At 36.5% G+C, this 23,980-nt stretch overlaps 1 protein-coding gene across 13 annotated transcripts in view; it reads right to left on the bottom strand.

The window, feature by feature from the left end:
- Nucleotides 1-23,980, bottom strand: part of RALYL (RALY RNA binding protein like) — a 711,504-nt gene that overhangs the window by 85,543 nt on the left and 601,981 nt on the right. For all 13 annotated transcript variants that reach the window (XM_019797149.2, XM_019797152.2, XM_034668250.1 and 10 more), the window contains 2 exons: nucleotides 15,739-15,786; nucleotides 4,901-5,064 (listed from right to left, as the gene is read on the bottom strand). In XM_019797149.2, the coding sequence (XP_019652708.1) occupies nucleotides 4,901-5,064; nucleotides 15,739-15,786 (212 nt within the window). The remainder of the gene's footprint in view (nucleotides 1-4,900; nucleotides 5,065-15,738; nucleotides 15,787-23,980) is intronic.

Here is a 23,980-nt window from a genome sequence, read left to right as displayed (position 1 = left end):
CAGCTGGCCATGTGATCATGAGGGTAAACAACCGATACACTTAACCATTCTGTACCCATGCAGCCATTCTGCTTTTGACTTTCAGTACGATATTCATTAAATTACATGAGATATTCACTTTACTATAAACAGGCCTTGTGTTAGATGATTTAGCCCAACTGGACCTGAATGTATGTGTTCTGAGCACATTTAAAGTAGGCTAGGCTAAGCTATGATGTTCAGTAGGTTAGGTGTATTAAATACATTTTCTACTTATGATATTTGCAATTTACCAAGGGTTAATCCCCAGAAGTGATAAGATGCTGGAATATAAAAAATGCTGAAATAATGAATGTAGAATATTAAGGGGAAAAGAAACGTAATTTAAAAATTCTAGATCAATTCAAAATATACATATGCGAGGGAAACAAAAACTTTTGGATATGTATAGATTCAGAAATTATGTTATTAATTTACCCAAGAAAATTATTTTAGAAGCAACCTAAAAACTAAGAATTAAAGAATAGTAGACATAAATAATGAATTTTATAAAATTTTATATTGAGTCCTAATGGGTAGTAATGATGACAGACACTGGGAGTTGACAAATAAGTACTAGGTACAGAATATTTGAAAAAGAAAAGATATATAATATATAAACATGTAACAGAAGCTGGGAATTAAAACTGTAATGTTTATGTATAAAACCTGAGCTATTTGGTGGGGTAAGGGGTATAGAGGTAAGGTGGTTGGTGTAGAGAAAGTGATGAAAAGCTTTCAAAAGTTCATGTCTTGGATGGCAGTTAGAATAGCTGTTTTTTGACTTTAAGAGATTAATTGGTAAGTATAGATTTATTTAAAAGTATTTAATGTTAATATAACCATTAAGGAAATAGAGAAGCCTAGTAGAATATCCAAATTAAGGCAGTTGTGATGGAAGAGATACGAATTAAAAGAAAATTCATTAAGCAAGCATAAGGAAAGGTAAAAAAGAGGAAATAATAAATTATATACTTGAAAAAAGGATGGAAGGAATATAATTACCAATATATTAATCATTAAATGTAGAAGGATCAAATTTCCCTATAAAAACCAAAGAATTTCATATTGCTTTCAAAAACAAAATCCAGATATATGTTGTTTTTAGGAAATATACAAAAATAAAGTGGCAGTGTGGGGCACCTGGGTGGTGCAGTCAGTTGAACATCCGACTCTTGATTTTAGCTCAGGTCATGATCTCAGGGTCGTGAGATGGAGCCCCACGTTGCACTCCACGCTGGATGTGGCGTCTGCTTAAGATTCTCTCTCTCCCTCTCCCCCTGCCCCTCCTTCCTTCTCTCTCTCTCTCCCTCCATCCTTCTCTAAATAAATAAATAAATAAATAAATAAATAAATAAAGTGAGAGGGTTATGGGTTGAAATATGTTCCCCCAAAAGATTTGTTGAAGTACCTGTGAATGTGACCTTATTTGAAAATAGATCTCTGCCGATGTATTCAAGATGAAGTCATTTAGGGTAAGCCCTAATCTGATATGACTGGTGTCCGCTTAAGAAGAGAAGAGACACAGACTCAAAGACTCAAAGACTCGGGGTGGGGGAAGCCATAGGACAGTGGAGACAGAGACTGGAGTGGTGCATCTGTAAACCAAGGAACGCCAAGGATTGCCAGCACACCAGAAACTAAGTGGAAGGAACAGAACAGATTTGTCCTCTAGAACTTCCAGAGACAGCACAGCTCTGTCGACACTCTGATTTCAGACTTCTAGCCTCCAAATATCTGTGGTTTTAAACCATTCAGTTTATAATAATTTATTACAGCTGCCCTAGGAAACGAATACACATAAAAAGACCAAAAAATAAATGGATACAGGAGGGAAATGTGAGTCAAAAGAAAGCCTTATCAGTAAAGGATCAAAGTATCGGACAAAGTGGAATTCAAAGCTAAAAATAGTAAATGGAATATCACATAAACGTGAAAGTTACAATTCTACAAGAGGTTCCAGAGAGTCAGAATTGAAAAGGCCACATACTCAAGAGACTACGTTATGGAACCAGATGCTCTAGAACCTTCCTGGCTCTGTTACTGAATGGCTCCGTGACTTTAGAGATAGTACTTAACTTTTCTATGCCTTGTTTTCCATATCTATAAAATGAGAATAATAATAGTTCATTCATTAGGCAGTTATAAGGAATAAATGAATTTATATATGTAAAATTAATATTGTAAAATGAATTAATATATGTATTTATGTATGGTTGAAACAATAGCTGTCATAGAGTAAACACCAAAAAAAGTATTAGTGATTATTCTTTCTCCTATTATTAATATAAAACACTATTTAAAAACCATCCAAGCAACCTGGGACATAAAACCAAACCACAAGAAAAGAAAAACTTTATAAAGTCACTATCATTATAGAGGATTTTAAGTATTTAACATAATTTTCCACAAAGCAGCAAATCGAGAGTGGACTGAATAATAAAACCAACAAGGTAAAACACACTCTGTTCTATATGAAAAGCAGAAAATATGTTCTATTTTTCATTTAGAAAATCTGATTATTATGGAATCAAAAGAAACTCTTAATAAGATCCTCAAAAAAGATTTTTATTTTATTTTTTAAAGATTTTATTTATTTATTTGACAGAGATAGAGACAGCCAGCGAGAGAGGGAACAGAAGCAGGGGGAGCAGGAGAGGAAGAAGCAGGCTCACAGTGGAGGAGCCTGATGTGGGGCTCGATCCCATAACGCCAGGATCACGCCCTGAGCCGAAGGCAGACGCCTAACCGCTGTGCCATCCAGGCGCCCCCAAAAAAGATTTTTATAATCCCTATTCTCTCTCCATAATCTAAGAAAACTAGAAATCAAAAATAAAAAGGCCCAAACCAATGTGACCAGTTAAATGTTAAGATATCTACTTTCAAATAACTTCTGGAAACTATTCCTACTCTCCGCAACCGTGGGGTATATGACAGTCACGTGGCTGTTCCTACTCAGTTGCACTTACCAAAGAAAGGCCATCACCCAGTGGTTCTAAACCAGGGTGGTGCTATCTCCTTAGGGAAGATTTAGAAATGTATAACGGTACACAGTTGTTACAAAAACTGAGGAATGCTATTGGCATTTAGGGTTTGGGGGTCAAGAACACTAAAGTTCTACAAAGCTCAGAATATTCTTACATGGTGTAGAACTTCCATGGTCAAAGTGCCAATAGAGCTCCCATTGATAAACACTGTTTTAACAGTGACTACAGGGCAAAGACTCCACAGATGCTTAAGATATTTCTATTGGAAATGAAGTTAGTATCACCGTGACAAAAAGGTCTCTCTATAAAACTAGCAGGCAATTCAATGTTCAATTTTTCATGGCAAGAACCAAATTCAAGAACTTTCTTTGCTTTTGATGATAATCTGAGAGAGACTCTGTTTAGAGATTGCTGCAGAAACTAATTTTCTTTTATTACTAAGACTCAAAAAGGGAATTCATGTTTGTCCACAAAATAGATAGATAAGTGGATAAATAAGTACACAGGGAACTGTAAATCAATTTAATTTGTTCTTTAGCTTTTATTAGCTAAGTCAAATTCCAAGCAAACCAAACTTGAGTCATTTACCAGAAGCATCTGGTAACTGTTTTTGCACATTCTCATGTAAAAGCAAAATATTGCCCGGGTGTCCTTTCTTAGTATTTCTTAAGGTAAAAGGCAATGTCCTATAGTAGATAGTATGTGGGGATGAAAATGAAGAGACATGGGTTCTAGTCTGGGCTATGTGACCTTCTCTGTGTTTACTCATCAATTTAAAATCGGGATAACAGTATTTGCCTTACTTGTCTTAAAAGACTGGCATGCACAGTAACTACAAAGTCCCTACAATGGCCTGCCAATCTGGACTTGCCCTTTCTCTACCTCTCTCACCTTATTTCCAGCTACATTTTCCCTCCCTTACTCTGCTACAGCCACATTGGTTTCCCTGTTGTTCCCTGACTATTAACCTAAGGTCTCAGCACCGACCATCCCCCTGTCAGAAGCTGTGGCCTGAGAGTTTCAGGTTCACTCTTTCACTTCCTTACTTCCCTCAAGTCTCTGTTCTAATGCCACTTTCATCAGAGAGAGGTAGCCATATACCATCCTATGAAACTTTCTCTTTTGCTTTATTTATTCTTTGATGTAGTGATGATCGACAGTGTAATGTTTCATATTCTAATTTGTTTGCTTATTGTCTGTCTCTTCTCTGCTACAAAGTAATCTCAAGGAATGCAAGAAATTTTTCCATCTTGTCCTTATGAATAATATTCTAATAACAAATTAGTTTTTCTGAATCCCTCTGTATAAAAGTTTAGCAGTGTGTTTAGTCAGAAAGTTTATATCTCTACTTTTCACTAATTAACGTGAAATTATGTTATTATTTTATTTTTTGTGACATAACATATACTTTCAGACACATAACCATAATGATTTAGCATAGTATGGGAAGTTACATTTTTAACATCTCTATTATGTCATTTGCCTATCCTAATTATTCCAGTGCTCATATATTCAAAGCATGCACTAATTTTGCATACTATTTCCCTGAAAAGATAGTATATGCACTCTCTTTTGAAGTGATTTTTTTTCTTCCCTAAAAGCAACATGTTCTATTTCACAACTTTAATATGTTACAAACCAGGTGGGCCTAAAGCACGTTACTTGCTCTGATAAAAGTTTTCAGATTGGTCCTGGGTTTTTGTTAGTCACGTCTGTCTCCCCTACTGCAACATAATAGGCAAAGCTGAGTCCCTTTCTTAGCCATTTTACGTTTCTCTCATACTTTGTAACTAACAGAAACTCCATAATTATCAATTTATTGAATATAGGCATTAGTGCAATGATAAGTCACCCCTCCCTTCTTAAACAGAAATAAAATAAGGAAGATTACTTACATTTAGAGCCTGATGAAGATGACCCACTGACGGTAGATCTCGATCCCCCTTTCATGGAAAAGACTCCTTTTCCCCTGCGAGTCGTTGTGACGGCCACTCGGGGACGCTTCAGTGGAATTACCGCACGGGGAGGTGGAGGCACACGCCCGTGGTAATCGAATAACCTTCAAAAACACAAGCATGGCTGAGAGTTGGTTTATGCCTCAGTGTTCTGTCAAACGTGTGAAATGATTAAGAAAATGGCCTTGGAAAAACCGTCGATAAACATTTTTGTTATTGTTGTTCTCACACGGGTATTCATCAGAAATAGGATTCTAATACAGTCTCTGCACTCTGGACATTAGAATCTGACTCTCCAAAATGTATGAGAGGACAGGGAACTTTGCTCCAATGGTACCCTAATATTTGTTGAAATCATGACCTTGTTCCCAAGTGTATTTCTTCGCTCAGTCTCACAGATTTATCCTTCTTAGAATAGAAATCTTCCTCTTACACATCAACACTTATTAGTGCACCAGTTTGAAAGGAGGAAAAGATCATGCAGAATCAAGAGCAAGGCAAAGCAAATTATTGTTCCATCATGAAACAGCTCGTAAGGAAAATCATTTTGAAGTCAGTGTAGATTAACGAGAACAGCTGTGAGGGACAAATCAACATGGTACCACACCTGTCTCTAAGGACTTTTTAAGTAACAAAGGACTCTTGTGACTGTAGGAAAAGGGAGACTGGGTTTGAATAAAATGGCACCAGCAAGAGAATAAGATTTTGTTGACTAGAGTACCAGTGGAAATATGTGTCAGGATCTTTTTATTATTCTGACCATTTGCTAGGCATGCTAATTGAGACCAGTGATATTTGTATAATAAGCTATTGAAAATTTCTCTAACCAAAAAAAAGTACCAATAAAAATTCTAGACGCTTTTACCAAAAAGTGAAAAATGATATTCACCACAATCAATGCATTTCCACTAAACAATGAAAGTAATAAAAGTATGAGAATATTTACTCATTTATATAAATATGTAATTCATAGATTCAAAAGCTTCATACTGTTCATACTGCGTACTCATAAACAACACATTTTTGCATACTTAGCACATTTGAGAAGCATAAAAAGTCAGAGAAAAACTATAAGGATATATTTACTCACTCATTTTTTAAAAAAACTATTTACCAGTGAACCAGATGTGTTATTATCTTATCCACTTTAAAGAGAATAGTGTTATTGACTTACAATGATCATTGATACTATTTTATTGTGACATCATTATATGAATTACATTCTCATAATTATTTTAAAACAGTCAATAAGAATAATCTAATATGAAAGTTAGAAGTGAATTTCTTTTTTTTTTTTACTTATGTGACAGAGAGACAGCCAGCGAGAGAGGGAACACAGCAGGGGAGAGGGAGAGGAAGAAGCAGGCTCCCAGCCGAGGAGCCTGACGTGGGACTCGATCCCGGAACGCCGGGATCACGCCCTGAGCTGAAGGCAGTCGCTTTAACGACTGCGCTACCCAGGCGCCCCTGAATTTCTATAATAGGAAGAAAACAGTTTCTATAATAGGTCATTTTATAAAAAAAATTACATCTTATTTACGCATACAGCTGAATCCCCTTTAAGAAAACAATATATTAAATATAATAAAAATTAAGATAGGCAGGCTTCCAAATATTCATTCAGAAACATTCAAAACTATGATACTATGGGGGTAAAAAAGTAGCATATAAACCACGCTTAAAGCAGGACTTAGTACTGGGCCTGTCTCCTACATTAGAGAGCTAAAGTGTTCAAAAACTATTTGGAAGCATGCTGGGGAGAAACTAAGAAATGTCTGGAAAGGAAAAGAAATGAAATGAGACAGAGTTCAAGAGAGGTGCCATCCTCTGTGAATAAGCAAAGTCCATTAGAACTGAAGAACTGCTAGCAAAGAACAGGTCATGGATGTCAACACATTACGGTTTACTTCAAAAAGTGTAGGAGGATGAAGCTGGAAAGGGTTATGAATATCATCCATGCCACTAGGGGCTGGAAACTCAACAGGGTCAACTAAACCTGGCCCTCATTTCAATCACAAAACAAGGACTCCATTACTTATTTATAAGTTGAATTCACACAGCACCTTAAGCTAGTGAACTAAAATACGAATGCCCTTTTTATGAGCTATAACACCCAGAGCTGTCGAGGGGAAAAAATATGGCAATTGACTCATCTCTTCCAGGGTAGATGCTGCCGCTTCAGATGAAAGGCAAGCTCTTTTGGAGGGACCATTTCCCCGGGCCATGAAAATGCAATTTAGCTGGTTCGTTAATTAAGCTAATCTATAAGTTGGGTTGAGAACACTTCTAAAGCACAACTAAAATATACAATAATGGAGGAAAGCTCCAATGAAAAGGCAGGCCAAGTAAAGCCACCGTACTCTCCGCTACTTCGGTGACAACGCAATTCGAGAATATTTTACAGGAAAGTGTAATGTTTCTCACTATTTCTTATTGCTTCCCCCAGCCAAGGATTACAAAGCTTCCAGTGTCGGGCAGGCCTCATCGTATGTTGAGAAAACAGAGCTGCATTCGCTCATTGTATTTGTGACATACTTTTAGTACGCGACATACATTGTAGTCACATACTCAGTTTGTGTCATGCGTGTCCTTTCCTGTCAATTCCTATAGTGTAGCCCTTGTTCTCTGAATATTTTGGTGATTTGCTTCAGAGGGCAAGGACTCTTTTCTCATCAAGGAATCAGGTAAGGTTTTACCAATTCTTTCTGCCACTCTGATGGGAAGATGTGCAATATCAGAACTTAAATTTTAAAAAGAGATATGTCATTTATAAAAAAAAAACAACTAAAGGAGGGTATGGACACTTCACATGACAGCATAATTTTGAATTTTACAAAATTTAATGGAGTTGAGGAGTTTCTTATTTTTCATTGGTTACACTTGAGTTTACAAGAAATAAAAGGAGCGAAGACTGGGTATTGTCCTAAAGCACGAAAACATAACAAGATAAGGATGGGAAGTGGGGGCAAATTTTCTGGGATTCAGGATAAGATGTAGGGTTCTTCTGGGGCGCCTGGGTGGCTCAGTCATTAAACGTCTGCCTTCGGCTCAGGGCGTGATCCCAGCGTTATGGGATCGAGCTCTGCATCAGGCTTCTCCGCTGGGAGCCTGCTTCTTCCTCTCCCACTCCCCCTGCTTGTGTTCCCTCTCTCACTGGCTGTCTCTCTGTCTAATAAATAAATAAAATCTTTAAAAAGAAAAAAGATGTAGGGTTCTTCTAAATGCAGGAGGAAGTAGGTGAGAGGTAACGCATGAAGGTAGACACAACCATTGACTTTCTCATCAGAATTCTGTTTATAGAAAATCTAAGAAATTTTACATTTATGAGGTATTAGATCAGCAAAATTGTTGAGACAAAGGAAATTATAGACTGGCAACAAAGATTGCAATGCAATAGAATTAAATGGAATCCAAATCCCAAAGGTGAGTTAAAAGCTTTAAATTTCTTCCTTCTTCTTATTTTTTGGTTCCTTCCACTCTTAGAATTACATTCCTTCTCCTTTTCTTTAACGATTCTTCATTTTCCCTAGTATGTGTAGAATATTGTTTTCCTCCTAATATTTATTGGTCAAATAGATTATGATTTATAAGGAAGCCAAACACACAAATTTTCCTTCTTCAGGCCTATTTTAAAATAAGAACACTAAAGACCTACTCTCAAGCAGTAAATAAAGTAAATGTAACTAGATTTTACTAAAACAACCCATTAAAGAAATCTGAGAATTTAATTTGCTTTATTTAAAAAACATTTCTACTTTTCAAGAGCTCATTTCTTGTCTGGAATTCTGTTTGCTTTAATAATAGCTGAGATATGTAGTTTTATTACCTAGCTAAAGGTAAAATCTGGTAAATAATATTTATGTACCTGATAAAAATAAATATAGCTTGTCTCTAAGAAGAATATGGATAGTGGCTATTAAAAATTGGCTGTGTTTTATTTTTTATTTTTATTATTTTTTTAAAGAATTTTATTTATTTATGTGACAGAGAGACAGCCAGCGAGAGAGGGAACACAGCAGGGGAGTGGGAGAGGAAGAAGCAGGCTCATAGCAGAGGAGCCCGATGTGGGACTCGATCCCGGAACACCAGGATCACGCCCTGAGCAAAAGGCAGAAGCTTAACGACTGCGCTACCCAGGCGCCCCAAAAAATTAGCTGTGTTTTAGACAAAGGCAATTTAATGGCATATTGACATATAAAATGAATATAATTTTGAGTGCTTGCTTTAGTAAAAGCTTGTTAGTATTATGCTTAATAATAATAAAGCAACATTTTTGAAAAAATACATGAAAAAACATAACTCCAATCTCATATTCTAAAACAACTACAATACAGAGCACGTGGGTGGCTCAGTCAGTTAAGCATCTGACTTTTGATTTTGGCTCAGATCATAATCTCAGTGTTGTAAGATCAAGCCCCATGTCAAGCTCCACACTGGGAATGGAGCCTGCCTAAGATTCTTTCTCTCCCTCTCAATAAATAAATAAATAAATAAATAAAATAAAAGCTATCATTTTCTAATCTTTTTTCCACAACTATCCATATTTTTCACATAGTTGAGAACATAATATATGCATAGTCATGTATTCTGGCTAATTCTCCCTGGTTTATATTAAAAACATTTCTCAAGCCTGCTAACTGGTCTTCCTAATGTTTATTTTAATTGCTGTGGTGCATTTTCTCAAGCAGATATACCATATTCTAATAATCATTACCTGATTGACTTTGACGTAATACCTATTTTTCACTGTCAACTAATGTGATTTTAAAATTAAAAAATTCTTAATGTAATATTTGCATACTATTTTGTCACTGAGCACTGAATTTTATTTTTAGATAAATTATTTAGATAAATAGATTTCAAGAATTGGTAATTACCTGGTTTTTTTTTTTCTAAATTTCCCTCATGAAAAGAGCTCTTCGCTTTCCTTACTTATGAATCAAAGGTTATAGTCACCATGTGCTTAATGCTAACAAAACATATTGTCTGGACTAAGGGCTAGAAAACTAGGCTGCCTACAGCCCAAACCTGAGAACAAGTTCACCTCGCTGGGGCTTTGCAGAATATGTGAAGATCAGTAATTAAAGGATCAGAGATCTTCCTCTGTGTCTTGATTCAGCCTTGAACCCTTCTCTTCAGCATGCTGAACTTCATTTTTAAGAAGGGATATATTTGAAATCCGCATGAATGATTCTTATAGCCTGCTCATTCTGTTTTCTATACTTCTTGAATTACTCAAAATTCATAAAATCTGTCTATTTCCACCCTGACTTCAAGTAACTTTTGGTTTCAACTGAATTAGAAGATTTCAAAGGCACACTTAACTGGAGACCAGTAAATGAATAATTTACTATTGTTTTTTGTTATTAAAATTTTCTAAGATTTTTGGTGAAGTTGTCTTCTTGGATCTTGTGCAGATATTTCTTTTTTTTTTTTTTAAAGATTTTATTTATTTATTTGACAGAGATAGAGACAGCCAGAGAGAGAGGGAACACAAGCAGGGGGAGTGGGAGAGGAAGAAGCAGGCTCATTGCAGAGGAGCCTGATGTGGGGCTTGATCCCAGAACGCCGGGATCACGCCCTGAGCCGAAGGCAGATGCGCTTAACCGCTGTGCCACCCAGGCGCCCCTTGTGCAGATATTTCTTGAACATGCTTTTAAAGGCAAGCTGATCAAAATCCTGAATGATCTTTTCTGCAATTTTTTGACCTTAATATAATCTTTACATTTTGCACAGCTTTGCTATCTGCTATATTTTGTATATAGCTTTGGGTGATGAAGAAGTTAATACATTCAAAGAGCAGTTTTGGTGTTATAAATCAGTAAAATGATTCTCTTATGTATTGCTTATAATTCTGTAGTGTGGGTATTGTTAGGTCATTTTGCCCATGAAGAAAAAAAATAAAAGGATGAAGTGACTTGCCCAAGGTTAACCAGTCGGCACATGCATGGCTAGGCCTGAAACTCATGTCCTCTGCCTCTAAATCATATGCCCTTTGTCAAGTGTACCAGACCGTTATTTCCAAATGTTTTAAGTGGAATACTATTCTATTAGATGGTAATTTAAACTTGCATAATGAAACAAACATTGCCTCTTGCTAGTACGTTTTTCCAATATTCATTAATATATGCCGTGCTCTGTAATTGATAAAACAACTGTAACTTGACGTGGAGTTTTTTTCATTAATTACAACTCTAGTAGCTTCTCTTCTGTTAAGTTACACAAAGTCAAAATTGTGCCAGAGTTGAACAACGCCCATTTTGCATCATTTAATATGCATATGTGTTTTCTATATGGTAAAGCACTTCTGGCATTTCTTTTTCTCTATTAACAGAAGTTTACTTATACTGGGGGTTATAAGCTGCTCAGTGCTGTTCCTGATACCACTGAAAAAAGATTGGATTAACACTGCTAATATCTCAGAAATTGAAAACATTCCCTGAGGTCATTCAATATAATTTTAGGTATTTATCTCCTTTTACTTCACTTGGAAGAATATAAATATTTATGTTTAGTTTTAATAACATGTAATGTCCTTCATTTAGAGTCAGACTTGACCTTTTAGAAGAAAATGTCATTTAATGCTGTAAATTATTAAACAATGCTTTGTGTAATATAAAAAATATTTAGAATAACCATTCAAGTCTATTATTTAGTGATACTTTTCATGATCCCTGAAACCAGGAACAGACATTAACTTAGCCATTAAGAAAATTACTGCTGGGCCAACATATCAAAATAATGACAGTATGATGGTACTTTGTGTAAAGCGGTTTTCTAAGCTGAAACTATCTGAGGGTTGAAATCCCCAATCACATTAGAATTCTCAAACCTGGCAGAAATCAGCTAGCCATAGGATAAGGATATATGGCAGTGACTAAGCTATCATGCCCTGGGAGCAGAAGGGAAAACAGTAAAAATAGAATAATCCAGAGGTGTCACAATGCACTATTTTGGAACAACTGGCCAACCAGTTTATTTCTCAGTCATAGGAACAATGCTGTATGAATATTAGTAATAAAAAATGCATTCACCATCATTGTTACTGGTTACTGTTAGCTGTTATTGATAGCTAACATTGACTATGCAGCAAAAATATGCCAGGATACACCAGGCACAATGCTGATCGTTATTCATATGTTACTTTATTTAATCCTTAGAACAATCCTATGAGGGAGGAATTATTTTCTTACTCACTTCATGGATGAGACAACATGTTTTGTGGTATTAAATAACTCGCCCAAGTTTGCACCACTAGTAAAAAGAGAAAAAAAAATAACCACAAATTCAAGCACAGTGTAATTTACAAGAAATTACTGTGGATAAAACTTAGCACTTTGTAAGCTATTTATATCGTCCAGCCTCTCCATTCTGTTTCCCTTTTGTGACAATCTATTTTCATAGGGAACTCCCGACTCTATTCACTAGTGGTGGGCACTTACATCTTTCTTAGCCAAGTGCAAAAAATGGAAAATAAATTAATAAGAGAACAGATTGTTCAGACAGTTTGTTAGCAACACAACCATACTGATCTTTTGTACCCTTATAAGCCAAACAGGTTTTATATAAGACAAATAAATGATTTGGGGAATTGTTCAGAGTTAGCTTTTTTGTGTAGTGAAGAATCATCTGAAAACTGTAAGCTCTATAACTCTTTGGCTGATAAATGCTCTTGCTCTTTGGCAGATAGGACAGATTGATCTATCATCTATCTATCTATCATCTATCTATCTATCTATCTATCTATCATCTATCATCTATCTATCATCTATCTATCTATCTATCATCTATCTATCTATCATCTATCTATCTATCTATCATCTATCTATCATCTATCTATCTATATCTATCATCTATCTATCTATCATCTATCTATCTATCATCTATCTATCATCTATCAATCATCTATCTATCTGTCTATCTACCTACCTACCTACCTAATGAATTTATTGAGCTGTAATTTATATAGAAACTCCATTTTAGGTAGAAATTCTTTAAATGTAGAAGGAAATAACAAGAGAGAAAACACCTAAGGGACTGCAATGCCAAAACAGTTTCATATTGACAGACTAAAAGACAATGAATGTTGAATACTTTTGAAAAGACAATGTATACTGAATACATATTGAAAACTTTATTCATAGCAATTAGGACATTGTTTTGCATCCTGAAAAAAAAAGCTGTATTAAAAAATGTCTTTAAGACATTTAAGACTGAGTGGCTCAGTCAGTTAAGCATCTGCCTTCAGCTCGGGTCATGATCCAGGGTTCTGGGATGGAGTCAAATAAATAAATAAATAAAATGTTTTTTAAAAAGTCCTTAGAATTGTCAAAACCTAAGATTTTCAAATAGTATGCAGACTATTTAAATGTTGTCTTTTCTTAATAGTAAATGGTATTGTTTTATGCTGCCAGATCTTCAGATGGTTTTTGGGACAAGATACTACAAACTATTTAATATTTACAATAAAATACCGTATTTTGTAGAAATTATAAAAATGATTTGAGAAAAGTATCTTTTAAAATTTATACTTGATCACACAGGCATACCTAGTGGAACAACTTCCTTAACTGCGTAGTTGCACATAGTGGTGATGAAGGCATGGTTGTGGTCTGATTTCCCTTTGCATAAGGCTGCCTCCTTTTATTTAACTCCATAGACTAATATTGCTCTCCTTCTGTTTTGCATACTGACATAGTTGGTTATCGAATCTAAATGAATAGTTTATAATTGTAGTTTTGTCATGGATTTACTGTATGACCTTGGGAAAACCAAAGTCTCTCTAAATCCAAGGAGATGAATTAAGAACACAAATTGAGTATCCACTATGTTTGAGACTTAATGATATTGCCTGAGGATACAATAATACGCAAACCTGAGCATCTCCCCTGCCTTCATGGAGGAAGAGAGGCAGACATGAATCAAATACTATCATCACAAAGAAAGACAGCAGTAAAAAGCAGAAGTGCTATGAAGGAGCAACGCTGGGTGCTGAGAGAGGGGAACAGAGGAAGCTAATTTCGTCTGAGAGTGGTGTTCATGCTGAGATTTGAGGGATGAAGTCAAGTTAACTAGATGGCAGAGGGAGGAATGAGGAGAAGGAGCAGCTCAGAAGAGGGTGCTGAGGGAGGAGGGTACATGGTGTTCTTGTGGAGCTGAGAAAGGAGCCGCGTGGCTGGAGCAAACAGAACCAGGCCCTTTCAAGGGATCATGAAGTTTCTTCCCCATTTAAAATGTCCATTACGAGCTATTTTTCCAAGTTTGCATTTTTATACCTTGGGATTTGTTTTTGTTTGTTTGACGAGAACTTACAATTAAAAAGCTTAAAAGATATTTACATCATTTTTGTGTGTGTGGTCTAACGATCTATGTACAGTTGGCCCTTGATTTGCATATCTTAGAATTTCAATTACCCATGTTTAGTTAAATAACATGTCTCCCCACAGCACAGATCAAATTTGAGTTGCCACAATATATTAACTGTGGGTAATTTCATAAAGTCCAAACTTTGCTGCTAGTTTTTCAGTCCACAAAGCACTGTGCAAATACCAGAGGCAAATCAGGATCAGTTATCGGTCCCATCAGTTCATTCAAAGTCTGTCTGGTTGTCGTGCATCTGTAATTCAGCACACACGCAGACGGTAACTGTGTACTCGTATTGTCTCCTTGCTGCCAGTGATAAAACCACGTGGCCCTTGACAAAAATGGATAATCAAAAGAGGAAATTGGTCAACAAAGATGAAAGTGCAGCAAGGAGGAGAAGAGGGGTAACACTGGAAGTGAAATAAAATTAAATGGGACGGAACTGTAGGAGAGACTGCTGACTGAGGACTGTTGACACTTCTACCGGAGAGACTCTAGGTATCGAACCAGAGGAACTTCGGAAAAGCAAACATATTGACATAAATGAGGAAAACAGCTGTGAAGTGATAAAAAAAAGAAGTGACATTGGCAAAAGGGCACACACTGAAGACCCCTCTGAGACCATTCACAATGCTGGCAAACTGTTGAAGCTGGTCCAGCCTTAGAAAGGAGTCTGACACCTCACTGAGGCACAAGAGGGGTGCTAGCTCTGTACTGTAAGTTGTACAAGAAGGCAAGCCCTGCTCAAACTGCTTTTGGATAGGTCTTTTTACAAAGAACTAAAACAGGCTAATTCTCGATATTCTTACCGTTTTAAATCATAGTGTACTTAAAACGATTTTACTGTATTTCCCTATTATTTATACCAATAGTAAGAGAGTTTTCAATGTTTTTACAAACATTTTTAGAAGTGATGGAAAATTCTATTTTTTCCACAGATTATTAACATCATTTTGTATGGTTTCCTTTATGATCCAATACTATTATGCAAAGCAAAACTGCCCGTAATTTTTGCAGAATCTAACCAATCTAACCAACTAACATTGCAATGTGTTATATTGAAAACAGCTGTATTTTGGAAGGCTGGAGTCATTTTCCGAGTTTACAAAATCTCAGTCTTGAAGACTCTTAAGACATAGAAAACAATATCGGTTCATTACATTTTTACAATGTTATTCAAATATTCCATAACTGAACTTTTGCCTTGAGAACCTCAGAAGTCCTAAAAGTCCAAGATGTACTATGCTTCAGTAAGCACAATGAAAATAAGAAAATCTGTCTATATTATATTTTTTGGGACTTAGTAAAGAATTTCCTTTAGTTTAAACATCAGTCAAGAATACTTAGGAATGAAATCTACAAAACAGTTTAAAGAATTTAAATCAAAGGGAAACAAGAATGAAAAATTTACGTACCGATTGTAGAAATCTTCTCTGTAGTAATCATAGTCAAAGACATAACCACTAAGGAGGAAACAAAAAATGAGTTAACATTTGTTCAACCACACTAATTTTGGTATTAAATTGTGAGGTTATAACAAGAAACTTATGTTATTTTTTAAATATTTATTTTTCAATTATGTATCCAAAGAGTTTTACAAAATAATGTCCAATTGGATATAGTACCATGTTAAACTACCATAGGACTGACAATGCAAAGACTGATAATGGTTTGTATGGCTTGGAATGGAAGATGAGAGGCAGTAGCAAAATAAAATTTTTTAATACTTGTAATTGCGTATGAATGAAGACCATTTTATCCTTTCTTCCTAAGGTATGTACAGTGAGGCTACACAATGAACTAAAGGCATGGAAAGGAAAGTCTTAATGACCCATTTGCTATAAGAATGCTAAACAGATATGTGGTTTCCTTAGAAATTCAGCATTCTTTTTCATTCTAAAAATTTATAATTTAATACCCAGAGAAAAAAAATCCACCGTGGCTGAATCTTAGCAACAATAATTTAATATTTTAGGGTACTTAAATAGCAATAATAAGCACATTTTAGTGAAAAGATTAAGCTTCTAAAAGGAATATATAGTAAAAACTGCTCCCGTCTACTTATATAATTCTTGGAATTTACAAAGCCCTTTATATGGATTGTTTCCGTTAATTTTAGTACACAATGCAACTCTGTTGGATACTGTAACTAGAAGAAACTAAGGTGCAAAGGACAAAAGTGACTTGCTCAAATTTTTATCCCTAGTAAGTGATAGAGCTGAGAAGGGAGAAAAAAAATCTTCTGAATCCATGTCTGGGGCAGTTTTCCATGGCACTGTGCAACCCTCCCCAGCCTGCAAGAAGTTTACTCATAATAAAGGAAATATCTATACTACAGGGGAATCATTATTTTTAATGTGTATTCACTAATTTTTTATTGGTATGAAACACACATAACAAAATTTACCATTCTAACCCTTTTAAGTATACAACTCAGCGGCATTAAGTATATTTACATTGTTGTTTAAAGATCACCAATATCCATTTCCAGCATTTTTCATTACCCCACACAGAAATCCCATACCCATTAAACAGTAACTCTCCATCCCCTGCTCCCCCTCAGCTCCTGGTACTTTCTGAGTTTGCCTCTTCTAGATACCGCATAGAAGTGGAATCATACAATATTTGTCCCTCTTAGCCTGGCTTATTTCAGTTAGCATAACATTTTCGATGTTTATCCATACTGTACCATGCATGAGAATTGCATTCCTTTTTATGACTGAAAAATATAATACTGTACATATGTACACTTCGCTTTTTGTTTATTCCTCTATTGATAGACATTTGAGTTTTTTCCACCTCTTGGCTGCTGTGAGTAGTGATAGTATGAACACCGGTGTGCAAGTATAGAGTCCCTGCCTTCTTCTCTTTGGGGTATCTACCTAGAAGCGGACTTGCTGGATCATAAAGTACTTTTATGTTTAACTTTTTGAAGAACCACCGTATGACAAGCAAGTAATTTTATATTCCCCAATTGATCAATTTAACAGTCCTTTAGTTTGTAACTATTCTTATGTCAGGAGAATTGAAAGAACATATTATATAGTCTTAACAAGAACCTATAAGATGTAGAGTATTGTTCCAATTTATAGGACGCTGAGGCCTAGAAATATTAAATACCCTACATAACACAGGTTAAGTATTCTAGTATGGCATAGTCATTCATGTGCTCGTTTATCAGAATTTGATTAAGGACATGTGTGTCAGGAACTGTACTTGGCACTTAGGTTTAGAAGCAAAGTAGATGTCTAACTTTGATTAAGCACCAATTAGCAAACACAGATGACCTAATCAAATTGATCCATTCCCTGCTATTGCCACTAGCTCACCCCAGCATTTTGTTTCAGCAGAGTTGAGTTCAATCTCTGTCCTCTATTTAGATAGTCTTGAATACAGTCTTTTCCTTACCTATTTAATCTTTATGTTGCATTTTTTTTCTTTGACAGCGGTGGAGACAGATAAAAAGCTAATAAGAAAAACATTTTAAACAGGAAATACTTAGAAGTACATGAATGGGACAGAGAGAAACAGAAGAGGAGAACTATTAAAAGAGATTAATCAGGGCTGGCCGCTCTGAGGAGGTGACATGTAACTGGAGGCTTGAAGGATGAGCAAGGTCCGATCAAAAGCCAGGGGAGAAAAGGAACCGAGGGAATAGAAAGCACAAAGGTGCAAGTCAGGAAAAACCCTATGGATTCAGCAAAGCAAGAAGACTCGTCCGGGGCTACGGCCATCACACAGACAAGAAATAATAGCGTCTTAGGCAATACTGCAGACAAGACGGACAGGACTAGACAGATTCAGGACATGTTTTGGAGGCAGACCCGACTGAATTTATCACTGAGTCAGTTTAAGAAACTGGGCAGACTGTGTTATCCTTTCTCAACTGGGGAAAGATCNTGTTTTGGAGGCAGACCCGACTGAATTTATCACTGAGTCAGTTTAAGAAACTGGGCAGACTGTGTTATCCTTTCTCAACTGGGAAAAGATTGGGAGGAAGAGGTCTAGAGGAAAATCTTGAGTTCAGTTTTGGATAAGAAAGCATTTGGATGCTTGTGAGACAATCAAGAAATACTTTCACGGGTGCCTGAATGCTGTCTTACTGAGTGCAGCCCCAAAGAGAGGGCTCACTGGGGAAGTAAGTCTGGGAGTTGTGAGCATGTTGATGGCAATAAAGATATTAAGAAGGTGAGATCTTTTTCAGGAGTGAGTGTAGAGAGAGGAAGTAGAGGCTGGTTCTAGGGATTCTAGAATTGTAGAGGTCAAGGGAAGAGGAGAAGATACAAAATAGGTCAGATGTGGATAGGAGACAGAGCTTGAGAGTAAAGCGCTCTGAGTCCGGGCCCTGGCTTGCCACTTGGTATGACATTTGTATTACTTTCCTAGGGCAGCCATAATGGAATACCACACAGTAGGAGGCTTAAAGAACAAAAATTTATTTCCTCACAATTTTGGAAGGTAGGAGTTCAAGGTCAAAGTGTCAACAGTTTTGGTTTCTTCTGAGGTCACTTTGTTTACCTTGCAGATCGTACCTTCTTGCTGTCTCCTCACATAGCTGTCCCTCTGTAATGTCTGAGTCCTAATCTTCTCTTCTGACAAGAACACCTGTCATATTGGATCAGGGCCCACCAATATGGCCTCATTTTAACTTTCTCACCTCTTTAAAGACTCTCTCCCAATATAGTCATGTTCTGAGGAACTGGGAGTTAGGGCTTCAACAGGTGAATTCTGGAGGAACACAATTAGCTTAAAACAACATTGAACAATGTATTTAATCTTTGCAGACTGCATCTGCAAAAGGGAATAGCACAGTTTCTAGCACACTGTAATAAGTCAGTGAATTTTTTTTTTTTTAGAGATTTTATTTATTTACTTGACAGAGATAGAGACAGCCAGCGAGAGAGGGAACACAAGCAGGGGGAAGGGAGAGGAAGAAGCAGGCTCATAGCAGAGGAGCCTGATGTGGGGCTCGATCCCACAACTCCGGGATCACGCTCTGAGCCGAAGGCAGACGCTTAACCGCTGTGCCACCTAGGCGCCCCAAGTCAGTGAATTTTTAAATATTTTTCATAGAGCTGATATTTAAACGCAGGTTTATCTGAATCAAAAGTTAGTGATTTTTTTCAATTGTGTCATATTTCATCAGACATTTGTTAATTTAAATAAGTTTAATAATCTTAATGCTTTAGCATATATAACTTTCTTTTTCCTCAGATGTTTGAGAGAGCATTTCAAAAGTTTATGAACATGATGATGAGAACATTTAATTAAAGATGTATAAATTCATCTTGATTTTTATATATGTCCTCTCTCTCGCTCTTTTTTTTTTAAGATTTTATTTACTTATTTGACACACACACACACACACACACACACACACACACACACCCAGATCGCAGAAGCAGGGGGAGCTGCAGAGGGAGAGAGAGAAGCAGGCTTCCACAGAGCAAGGAGCCGGATGTCCGGCTTGATCTGAGGACCCCGAGATCATGACTTGAGCTGAAGGCAGACGCTCAGCCAACTGAGCCACCCAGGCCCTCCTCCTCTCTCTTTTTAAACTCCCCGAGTGCCAAATATGACACATGGACCAATTAATAAATATGCTATTAACGTGGCTGACAATGATGATTCCACCCATGTATTTTATACCTTTAGGAAATACTTCAATAATTTAATAGCCTTCTGGAAATTTAAAAATGCATGACAAAAGAGAAATCATTTTTGTTTTTCTTAGTAGCTGCTTAAATTATCTTGTCCAATCTGCTTATTTTTCGTTTAGTCCTGCCTGCTAAGACATATTTGCAAGAACAGGTTGTAGCCGAGCATCCTGAGCCATTTGATCTCCGAGTCCCACTGTCTGCCATCAGGAACTCAATTTTACCTATCACAGTTAAAATGAAAGGAAATGCACAAACAGACCTGTCTTGGTAATCACGACAAGCTTGTTTTTGTCTTAATGGTTTGGGCTTTTAGCAGAAATGCCATGGTTGTAGTTGGCTCAGGTCATAAGCTGTAAAATCACACTGGATTTCCAAGGAAGAAAAAGAGATTCAAAGAAATGAAAAGAGATAACCACAGGGCAAGTATGATTTGTGACAATTATGCTTTTCCAGTGTTCCTGCCGCCAGCTTTCTTTTTTTTCCCTCTTTCCCCAGATTTTGTCTCTCTTAAAAAATCCCTTCTTTCTCTTTCTGTGTGAAACTCTATTTGAAATTACCTGTCAAAAAATGGCATTTCCAGAAGGCATATTCAGGTTTTTGAGGCGTTTTATGTATTCTAGGATTTTACTGGAAGGAAAAACTTTCTTTAAAGTGAAAAAAAAAAAGATAGCCTTTCCTTTCCTCATAAACTGTTCTGTTCATGGGCTAATTTACTTTTTTCTTTTTTTGGGGGGGGGCTTTTAAGGGAGGAACCTTTGCAACTTTCATTGTAGCAGCTTTGTATGACAGTCTGGTTCTTAGGCTACTGAAACAAAATGGTCATAAATCAGATGTTTTAGCCACTTTTTAAGAAGAAACTAAATCTAGGAAATGTCAAGGCTTCTGTTGTTTGGATGCATGCTCCATGGCAAGGGGCAGATACTCAACTTTTTAGAAAAGTGAAACAACAGTTTTGAATATTTCACACAAATAGTTTATATTTTTTATTTTTAAATCTGGTACACCTTCATGACTTTTATTCTACTTTTCAGTGTACCTTTATTCTAACTGCTCGGGTTCCCTCAAAATTTAATGGGAAATGGGAATTAGTAAAGTAATTGTTTAGAGTTGCACACTCGTAGTCTTTATTTTATTACTGAAGATTAAATGACACCAAGTAACTTCCCTGGAATTTAATTTAAGCTTTTTCATTTACAGAAGAAGAAATCACAACTCATTAGGTTTTGCAATATATGAGATCAATTTTATCTAATCCCTTTAAGTTCACAAAACCAGCTTCATATGAATAGACTAATACACACAAGTATTTCTTTTTATTTTCCATTGCAGAACTTCATTAAAATATAACCTGAAGAAAATGAATAAACTTCCCAGCACAAGGAGGGAGCATTTTAATGGTTTCATTACAGACATACTGCCAATAGTAACTCCTACTGAAGCCTTCTCAGTGACTGTATCTGGCTTCCCAGATTAAACCGGATAATCAATTACTGAGTATTTTAAGGTAGGCACAATACTGGGAGTTGTGGATGATAGTATCAGCAGAACATGGGTTCTAACCTCAAGGACTGTCAATCTAAGTATAAGGGATTAGATAAATATACATATGACTATAATTTAAGCAGAATTTGAAAAATGCCAAAACAGATATAAAAACTGCTATGAGAGCTTATAGGCAGAAGAAACAGGATGTGGTTGGTGGGACAAGGTCTCAAACAAGGCTTTATGAAAGAGATGGCATTTGAATTGGTCTTTGTAAAGGTTAAGAATTCGACAAGTGAATGTTCAAAAGGAGGCCCTTCCTGAAGGCCAAGAATTGGTGGTAGAAAAACGTGGAATAAATTTGTAGAATAGTGTTTCATGAAGATTAGTCTCTGTCATTAGCACAACTTTCTTCAGAGTGCCTGTGGAAGTCATGATTGCAGAAGTCATAAGGTAGGCTAACAGACTGAATTTCCAGAGCATACTTCTCCAGGATTATTAGTAGAAGTATCCTCAGAGGTACCTACAGGATCCTATTTCTAACTTGTCAAAAAATCTGGTGTAGGTTTCCAAATGTCAGAGTATGTATAGTTGAACAGATTTATAAATTTTGTCAAGATAATATGTGGACAAAATCTGTCTATTTTCTTTTAGGGAATACACATAAAACTTAAATTTTACTTTGGAGCATGTGTGTTGTGTGTGTGTAGTGGATACACATACACACATACATTAAAAATTCAAAAAGAGTGGAAAAAGCTACTTAGTCTAGGTTGCAATGACAGGACAGTTGACTACTAAGGACTTCAGAATTGAGGGACGATGTGAGTGGGAACCTAAAGAATTATGACATATTCGTAGAGTTTCTGGCTAATTGTGGATCAGGACCTGGGAGCTCAGGAAGATGCGGTGACTAAGGCATTCACAAGGGTAAAAACAATCCACCCAGCCCAGTTATGAGCTCTGATCTCTTACTTGCTGGGAGTCAAGCTTACCGTTTCACACACTTAAAGGATAATTACTTTAATTAAGGTAGGCATAGATAGTGAATTCTGGGAACAGGAGAGAAAAAGGAGGGGAAAAATTATTTTTCTGTCTTCTGGCTGAGTTAACACATGGATTGTGATTTTGGAAGTATCTTCCAGAATGGGGTAGGCTTGTTACCCTTCTCTATGCTGTGTTCTGTCAGGAAAGATGTTTACACGTGGGATTCCACAATTGTGTTTAGTTTTCAATTCTGCCTTTTGATCTTGAATAAATGAAAAAAAAATTCCCTTCAATTCATGATTCCTTGATAAAGCTACAGTGAAAATGAAAACTTATTTTTTTTTTTTTGCCAACCGCGTGACAACTGGTAAGAGAACTATAAATGTGAAAGCAGGAGAACCAAGAACCGAGCTATTCTGAAGATCTGGCCTACAGATAAAGAGTCTTGTCTGGACCAGTGAAACGGTCACCCAGCAGGTATTGCTGGTCCCAAGTATATCCACATCTCCTATCCATGATATATGCTGCTAGTAACTTGAAAGCATTCTTTTTCCAAAATATCAAAAACAGGGGCATCTGAGTGGCTCAGTTGTTAAGCATCTGCCTTTGGCTCAGGGCGTGATCCTGGAGTCCTGGGATCGAGTCCTGCATCAGGCTCCCTGCTCTGCTGGGAGCCTGCTTCTTCCTCTCCCACTCCCCCTGCTTGTGTTTCCTCTCTCGCTGGCTGTCTCTCTCTCTGTCAAATAAATAAATAAAAACTTTAAAAGAAGAAAATAAAAAGCAAAATAAAACCAACAAACTCTTCCATTACTCCCCGTGGCTTACAACGTAATATTCAGGCTCTTCAATATTCAGTGCTTTCTGAAATGGGGCTCCTTCTTCAAATATGCTTTAATAATTCGCTCAACTACTTTTTCAACCATTCAGCATTTCCTTGCACCTACTCTGGGTGGCAGAGTAACACTCCTTGCTGTCACAAGCAGACTTTCTTGGATCTCTACACAGTCTTCTGTATTAGCCAACTGTTTGCTCAACAGTTTCCTGTTATAGGGTTTTGCTCAAGCTTTCCATCTGTCAACATGCTGTATCTTCTTTCAGTTGAATGTTATCCATTCTTGAGGGCCAAACTCAAGCCCCACATCTTCCCCAATTATAAAGCTGTGGGGTTAGACTAAATTCCATGTATTCTGCTATTCTTTTTGCATTTACATTTAATTCTTGCTGGTCAGCTTTCGCTTTTCCTGTCACTTAGTGAATCTGTATAGATTTATTTCTGTTAACCTTTCCCTTCTCAAACCAATCTCTCTATTCCATTCATCATTCTTATCTTCCTTCTTTGAACTTAATCTAATTTGTCTTAATTTCTTGACACTGGAGTTTCCAGAGTAAAATATTCCAGGAGGACTCATGTCAAAATCCTGTAGAGTATTATCTGTCTCTTTGTTTTAACTGAATTCGGCCATAAATACGCAGATTTCATTCTTATAGTTTCTTATGCATACTTCTGTCTGAACATATTATGTAACAA

This window comes from Ailuropoda melanoleuca, chromosome 9, assembly GCF_002007445.2.
Source record: "Ailuropoda melanoleuca isolate Jingjing chromosome 9, ASM200744v2, whole genome shotgun sequence".
NCBI lineage: Eukaryota > Metazoa > Chordata > Mammalia > Carnivora > Ursidae > Ailuropoda > Ailuropoda melanoleuca.
Note: the sequence above shows the minus strand (reverse complement) of the source record. Positions and strands in the feature narration are given on the sequence as shown.